Source organism: Propithecus coquereli, unplaced genomic scaffold (assembly GCF_000956105.1).
Source record: "Propithecus coquereli isolate 6110/MARCELLA unplaced genomic scaffold, Pcoq_1.0 Scaffold86, whole genome shotgun sequence".
Classification (NCBI taxonomy): Eukaryota; Metazoa; Chordata; class Mammalia; order Primates; family Indriidae; genus Propithecus; species Propithecus coquereli.
Genome location: NW_012154840.1, coordinates 3,001,864 through 3,010,397, shown reverse-complemented (window position 1 = coordinate 3,010,397; position 8,534 = coordinate 3,001,864). Strand labels below are relative to the sequence as shown.

Sequence of the window (8,534 nt, the reverse complement as noted above, 5' to 3'; positions counted from 1 at the left end):
AGGCCATGTTTAAGCAGAAATTTTATGCAGGGCACTTTACATGCAAGATATGTATTTTACCTTTATGGATGAAGAAATAGTTAAACTCTTGGACAGGATCACAGAGCTAGTAGGTAACAGCAGAGATTCAAATCCGGGTTTGTCTGGCTCCAAATACTGATGCTTTTTCATTGTGTTTCCCTCCCTGATATGATGCTTCTAGACTAGGATTTCTTTGCTTAATCTTGGAGAGAAAAAGCAAAAAATTTTGGTGGTAGCTTTAAACAAAACAAAAATTTTGAAAGCTCATTTTTTCTTGGTTTATTTGTATTTTGGTTAATACTGTCCCCATATTTGTAGTTAATTTTAAATTGTACCATGTTTCTGTATATCTCAAAGGGTACTATTCTACACTGGTTTGAGAAGCAGGAATTCTTTTTGTAGATGAAGCCCTGAGATGCTGCCAGTAAATTAATGTTGCAGCTGTGTTAGAACTTTGTCAAACTTTTTTCCCCCAGTGATTACCTTTTCTCCAAAAATTTATTATTTCCAGTGTACAGAGGAATTGAAATTGTACAGTAAACATCCATAAACTCAGTACTTATACTCTATAATTGCCAACATCATCTATCCAACAATCCCTAATTGTACCTTTTAAGTATTTTCTATTAGACTCTGCTTCCAGGATCTTCCCCCATTTATTTGGGTTGTTAATCCAGAGAATGAATGGGAAAACTCCAGGCTTAACTTGGCAACTAGCCAAATATTTGAGTACCTGCCATGTGCTGAGGACATGATGGAGGGAATATAAGATAGCATTTGTGTCCTGAAGGAATTTATAACCTAGTCAAGGAAGACAGTAGACAATGAACAACTTAAGAGCACATATACTAGAAAAGTATAAGGATGTGCTTTCTGATTTAATATAGAATTATGAATTGCTGATAAAAAACTGCAAAGGTATATGCTTTAAGTGGTAAATTCACTTTTATCCCTCAGACCATATATATATATGCCTGTGTACAGAAAAAAATATAATCACCATGTTATAAACGAAAAATTCAATCTATTCTTTAGGTCAGTGTTTCCTGCTTTCCTTTTCATGTCCAAAATTTCCCTCTAGCACAGGGGTGTGCATGTGATCAAAAATCAAAAAGGGGTATACAATGAGAAGATGCCTTCCTCAGTCCCCTAGCTACCAATTTCTTTTCTATCTAGAGCTACTTAATAGATATATAAAAAACATATTCATGTATATATAAAAATATAAATGGTGGCATACACTGCTCTGAACCTGCTGTTTTGATTAGTCTTTTCTTTCCTATCTCTTGAGTAATTCCCTTCACTTTGGGTCCCCTTTACCATAGTGTGCATCTCATCTTCCATTTCCCTCCCATGCTGGCCGTATTCCTATATTCATACTCACATCAGAGACACTTGTTTCCTACTTGTTGTAAAAGGAAGAACTGGAGATGACAGTGTCCTTACCCCATTCACCATCAGTACATATTTTAAAAAATTCCACCTAGAAGCTGAAGGATAAGAGCTGCCTTAAGTCATTCTTGAAGCTAGATTTAGCTGGAAGTAATGTGGGGAAGGGGAGAGCAGCAAGATGAAGCAGTCTTCATCTGAAAGAGCAAATCATCCACCAGCTGACCTGTTAAGTGAATGAACGCTCACATTGCAACCTCAATCATACATATAGGTACCCACCAAAGACAAGAGCATGTTACGTTTTTAACAGATTTAAGCCCATGTTCTTTCACTCATTTTCATTTTGCTTTACTATGATGAGTCATGCTGATTCCAAATAAAGTAAGCAGTTCCCTGAAATACAACGAATTCATACACTAAACAAAAATCTTAATTGCTTTTTGGCCCTCAGAATTACTGGGCCTTGTTCCTTTTCCTTGAATCCCATAAGTCAAAAAGGAAAGATCACTGATAAGCTCAAGTATTTATTAATAACCTTGAAACAAATACACTAATAATAATTCCTTGTGGTCATATAGCATTTTACAATTTTGAAAGAACTTTCACATATACCAGTTAAACCCTCACAACATCCCTGTGAGGTAGGCAGGGTGTTACTTTCCTATTACTAGTGAGGAGAACAAGGCTAATAGGTGAAGTAAGGTCACATAGTTGGTAAATGATGGAGCTAGGAATAGAATCTAGGCCTTCTGACATGCTGCCTCCCTGAGAACATTCAAGTAATGACACCCTATGCTATATCATCAACATTTCTCTTCTATGATGTTGGTCAGGTCTGTTTTGTTAATAAGTTACATCACCTTTCCCTAATATCCAAAAACACTCAAACTGTGATAAGATAGTTCTTGCCCATTACTGGAGTATTTCTCAGATGTATCAAAGCACCATCCTGAGATGAAACTTATGTTTAAGTTTTGAGGATCCTTTGCTACAAATTCTAAATTATGATATGAAAATTTATTTTAGAAAATTCTGCAAAAGTATGTTGAGTATGTTGAACTTAACAGAAACAAAACAGGTCTGTTTATATTCTCAAAAGCTTTGCAATCTTTCCCAATAAGACTTTTAGACATGTATAAATGGAAAATAGGGAAAGGTATTTAGCAACATTACTACATTACTGGGAAACCTATGCAGAGCGTACCTAAATGCAAAGTCACATCACACTCATTTGTTTTCCTTGTTGGCCTTGTAGAGGATGGAGAACGATTAGTATCTATTTTTAGGTTTGATCCTCATTTTATGTGTGACATCCTCAGCAACAAGCTAGAAAAATGATCTGAATTATACCAACAGGAGGGTTCAAGCAGTAGTAATCAAAACATATATGCATGTGGTAGAAAGGAAGAAAATACTTGCTCTTCAGTGGTTTTGCCTGGGTCCAGTGTAAATATTTATCAAAGCACATTTTAAGCTATAGCATCTGTTAAATTTAGAAATGTGAAATACAGTAGAGTTATCAACTTGGAATACAAGACAGAAACTGAATATAAGTGACCCAAAACTACCTGTTAAAAGCACAGTAAAGCTCAACAGGCATAAAAGGCAAGGGATAGAACATAATTTGCTCTAGTATGGAGTGAAAAAGAACAAACGCAAACCCTCAGGTTAAGGTGAACCACAGAACATCGGGCATATAGAGCATGTTTTAGAAATATGAAAATGACACTGAGCTGTGTTATCAGGAATGATATTTCAAAAATTTCAGTTATGGCCTTTTAAATTTAAGAGCAATGGGGAGAAACTTAAGATTATGGGGGGAGTGCAGAAAATGAATGGGATATAGAAAGGGAGTTGAGGTGGGAAGTTAGGGAAAACCAAGAACCAAGTTAAATTCATTCAAAATGGATTTAGAATCTCTCTAAATCCATCCTTTTCAAAAGATGTTTCCTAAGTTGAGAGATTTGGTCAAAAGCTAGTGACAGTAAAAGTGACTGTTTTACCTTACAAAAGAAAGTATTTAAATGTAGATTAGAAATTATGCTGTTAAAAATTAGTCCACTGACCAGGCTGTAGAACCTGAAACTTAAGTGCTGTCAGTGACACATAGCAGAAAACTGCCTCCAAGAATAGAATTGCCATAGTAGGACTCGACATTAATGAAACTATTAAGAAATAAGTACTTAACTTTTTGTACTTGAAGCCTAATGAAAAAACATTTGTCCTTTCACTAAAAAGGAATCTAACAGTTTTAACTAATGTGAAAAATATGCAGCTACATTTATTTTTTAAGGTAAAACTTGAGAAGGTCTAGAACATTCTAGTTCAGTATACTGGGCTCAAAACCAACTATACTTTTGAAATGCATCTAGACTAGACTATATGCCTTACATAGTATCATTGTCATCATCATCTTCGTGTTTTCTCTTCAGTGGGTTTGATTCATTGGCCGTGTTCTGTGATGAAACCATGTTGGTAGTAATAAGAATATTTTTGGACCCAATCATTGAAGGATTAATCAGAACATTTTGAACTGCAGTTGTTGCAGGAACTGTAAACAGAGAAGAAAGCCCCCGCAAACTATGAATTACACAGAATCCAAAACATGGTAGAAAGTATACAACAAAGCTGAATGTAATTCTAATACCAATTTCAATAGCATGAAGTACATCATAGAAGAGACACGGGTAATTATATTGCATTAGGAGTAGAATTAAATTTTTAAAAATCTTTATTATTTATTTATTTTTAATTGGCAAATAATAATTGTGTATATTTATGGGGTACAATGTGATGTTTTGATCTATGTATATACGTAAAGATTAAATCAACTTAAATGTATCAAGTACAAAGTTCAAGAAGTTCTATTATATTTTAACTTCCTAAAATTTCAGTTAGTACTTAGTCATGGGAAACAATGGACTGGATTCATCATGCAACATACTAAAGGCACAAGTTCAAGGTCAGGAATCATTCTTTCCTTAGGCCGATATTTTATATAAGTTGTTTATTGTATGAGGTTAGGTTTCAGAAGATTTAAAAGCTAAACATATGAATTAGTAAACTATGCTGTAACAGGATTCTACTTACATTATTCCAACACATACAATGCCTATTAAATGAGTAAAGGTACAATTTTCATTTAAATTTACATTTATGTTTTGAATTGTGTACACATATTCATCACTAAATTGTATCATTTTCTTGAGCTTTTACCCTCAAGTGTTTTTCCCTGAAAATGCCTTAGATTTGTGGACCCTACCTGTTTAGTTCACAGTGTTCTTTAAGAATTTGACAAGCATGTTGAATACCCTCCTCTCCTGAAAATGTTACATATGCAGCCGTCCCCCCGCCCCCATCTGCAGTTTCACCTTCCACAGTTTCAGTTACCTGCAGTCAACCATGGTCCAAAAGTAGATGAGTACAGAACAGTAAGATAGTTTGAGAGAAAGACCACATTCACATAACGTTCATTACAGTGTATTGTTATAATAGTTCTATTTTATTATTATTGTTGTTAATCTCATACTGTGCCTAATTTATAAATTAAACTTTATCATGGGGACGTATGTATAGGAAAAAGCGCAGTATATATAGTGTTTGGAACTAACTGAAGTTTCAGGCATCCCCTGCGGGTCTTGGACTGTATTCCTCACAGATAAGGGAGGGAGTACTACTGTATGTAAAATTTCGTTCAATTTTTTAAGGCTTACAGACCCCTCTGAAGAACCCTGACTTGCAGCATTACTGTCACCTTCCTGTTATATTAAAACAATCTAACTCTTGCCATAGGAACACAAACTGTTCTACAGTTGCGAATTATTCACAAATTCTGTCCCCCCTCCCCAAATCACGTTACCTGGTTTGACAGGTGTGGACTGAGAAGGTGGAATCTGCACCGTAAATCTTTGGCTTGTCACTGACACTGGAGTTGCAACTTTATTAGGGACAGATACTGTTTGTGGGGTCGCTGTAGTTATAATTAACAGACCATATTAGTTAGATACAGATTTATAGTCTGCATTCCTTAGCTTACCAGAAACTACCTTCAAAGCTCAGAGAACTAATGAAAGATGAGAAAAAAATCATTAGAAATAAGAGCAAAGTAACTTTTAAAAAAAGTTTACAAGCTTGTTTAGATGCTACAAAATTCACTACAGCATGGTGGTAAAGAATGTAGGCTCTGGAGCCTACCTGCTTGAGTTTGAATCCAGGCCCTATCACCTACTAGCTGAGTGTCCTTGGGCAAGTTATTTAAATTGTTTGTACCTCAGTTTTCTCATCTGTAACATGGGGATAATAATATGTAATTCACAGAATTCTTGTGAGAATTAAATAAAATAATCCATGTAAAGCTCTTTGAACAGCATCTGGTACATAGTAAGCACTGAATTTTAGCTAGATGAAGCTATGAAATTGAGAGTTTAAATAAACTACCAAAATAAAGACCCAAGTTTTCTATCAACTACCTTAGTTGTCACTTTTAAGCTCTGTCACTTGCTGACGATTAGGTGTCTTCTGTGCCCATGAAGCTAAAACAGTATGCATCTAACAAAAGTAGCTGATCAAATACACCCCTTGGGGTTCCTACGTGGGCACCAAAAATTTGTTCCTTTTCTATGTTCAGAGACTTTTTAAGCAGAGAGGTATCTTGGAGATAAACCTAGTATAATCCTCTTATCTAAATTCTACCCATTTCAAGTTACGACTCAAATACCACCCCATTTTATAAGACTTTCCTTACTTTGCTCAGTTAAAAGTCTTATCTCCTGCCTCTGAAATTCCCTTAATGTATCATAGGAGTCTTATTATTATATCTTCTCTCATTGACTAGATTACAAGCCTTGGCTAACATTCTTCATCCTTGGCAGCACATGGGTCTTGTGCCTTGCTCCTAACAGGTACTCAACAAATGTTTGCTTAATCAATAAATTCTAAGACTTAAAGACTTTATATACTGACTCTCTCAAAAAATACATTTACGGAAACATGTCTGTTTCCAATTTTTCCTTTGGGGATGCAGACTTTACATCACCTCCCTTCCCCCTGAACCAGCAGGCTACCCAGGAATAGAGTTGCTGAAGAGACTACAACTATCATCAACTCTAGGGACAAAGGGGAAGAAAGCCTAAAGGTACCCAGAAGTCTGGGTTCTAGTGCTTTATCTCCCAAACCCAGAAGGTGAGACCTTACTCGAACATATCTCCATCCCAAGGTAAGTTTTCCCATGTATTAAGGAGCAGTCCAAAGAATTTGGTGAAAGTTAATGAAGCAATGTAAGTATTTTATTTTGTCAAAAGAAGAAAAATCCACAATATGTAGATTTTTTTGGGCCTAAGGATTTACATTTAAGCAAGTATGGAGTTTAGGCTTTAAAATCGAACAGAGTAGATGCTTAGGTCTTAAGGTTTATACAATTCATTTAAATTTTTTTAAAGTTTACAACTTATACCTTTAGTAGTTTTTGGTAGTGCCTTCACTCTAGATTTAAAAAATCGGTAAAGCGTTTACAACATATGTCTAACTAGGAATAAAAATCACAATTGATAGCTAAAATTGGTTAACTTGCCTAACACGTGTAATTGATTACCACAGCCTAGGGTTTTTTTTTTTTTTTAAAAATTGGTATCCAAGATGGGCTTGGAACATCTTGTTGTATCAGAAAGCTAAGAAATGCTCACAAAATGATGGAGATTAGTCAAAAAGGACAAAGAAAACACCTTGAAGGGACTCCCGCTGACCAATACAGGACAATCAGAACTATGTTATAAAAAGGTTAGTATTAAAAGCAGAACTATTTTTTCTTTGAGATCCTTAAGCTTTTTGGGCCAGGCACAGTGGCTTATGCCTGTAATCCTGGCACTCTGGGAGGCTGAGGCGGGAAGATCGCTTGAGCTCAGGAGTTTGAAACCAGCCTGAGCAAGAGAGAGACCCACTTCTACTAAAAATAGAAAAATTAGCTGTGTGTTGTGGTGCCCGCCTTGTAGTCCCAGCTACTTGGGAGGCTGAGGCAGGAGGATCGCTTGAGCCCAGGAGTTTGAGGTTGCAGTGAGCTACAATGATGGCATTGCACTCTACTTGGGGAGACAGAGCGAGACTCTGTCTCAAAAACAAAACAAAACAAAAAAAAACCTTTGTGTACACTTTAAACTTTCACTGTATTTTCTTATCAATTTATTCATAAATTAATTTTTAATAAGTAGGCTACTACTGCTGTGTGTTTGGCAACTTCATTTGTATAGAAGATGGAAAGAACACAGTTAAGAAAAAAACTCTTGGTTTTATTATCATAGTTTACACTAACTATAATATTGGGCAATGGTCCCATTTCATACTCATTTGGGATCAGATAGTTCTTGTGGCTCTCTCATTTTGAAATCCAGTAAAATGTATGTTTATAGTTTATAGAGGATGAGTAAAATTATCAGTGGTAACACACATACAGGAATTTCTGACTCACCTTTAGACCTGGATCATAGTTCAAAACCAAGTGCTGAGACACTACCAGCCAGAAAAGCTATTTCCCCCACTTACTTACCTATAGTAGGAGTGGTAGGTCTGCTATTGACAGCACCAACACTTAACCGTGGAACTAGTCTTCCTTGGTTAGGTCCCTAGAGAATTTAAAAAACAAATTCGTTTTAATGTTGCTAAGATTTGACACCTAGATTTACAGGAGTGAAATTAGGATTGTTGATGAGAATTTTTTTTTTTTTGAGACAGGGTCTTGCTTTGTCACCCTGGCTAGAGTGCAGTGGCATCATCATAGCTCACTGCAACCTCAAACTCCTGGGCTCTAGCGATCCTCCTGCCTCAGCCCCTCAAGTAGCTGGGACTACAGGTGTGCACCACCACACCCAGCTAATTTTTCTATTTTTTGTAGAGACAGGGTCTCGCTCTTGCTCAGGCTGGTCCTGAACTGACCTCAAGAGATCCTCCTACCTTGGCCTCCCAGAGTGCTAGGATTACAGGTGTGAGCCACCATGCCTGGCCTGTTGATGAGAATTATTAATGGATAATCCATGGCAAGAATGTCCTATTTTTGTTCTATCAGTGTTCTAAACCCAACATTTAAACTAGGGCTTTCACAAACATATACATGTATTTATATAAACATAGAT

The 8,534-nt window shown here is 36.2% G+C and overlaps 1 protein-coding gene across 1 annotated transcript in view; it reads right to left on the bottom strand.

Annotated features, from left to right (window-relative positions):
* Positions 1 to 1,924: 1,924 nt before the first annotated feature.
* The window catches only part of TAF9B (TAF9B RNA polymerase II, TATA box binding protein (TBP)-associated factor, 31kDa), a 9,200-nt gene continuing 2,590 nt past the window's right edge, over positions 1,925 to 8,534 (bottom strand). The window contains exons 5-7 of the mRNA XM_012664115.1: positions 7,952 to 8,027; positions 5,273 to 5,383; positions 1,925 to 3,964 (exon numbers count right to left, since the gene is read on the bottom strand). Coding sequence (XP_012519569.1) covers positions 3,801 to 3,964; positions 5,273 to 5,383; positions 7,952 to 8,027 — 351 coding nt within the window. The 3' untranslated portion in view covers positions 1,925 to 3,800. The remainder of the gene's footprint in view (positions 3,965 to 5,272; positions 5,384 to 7,951; positions 8,028 to 8,534) is intronic.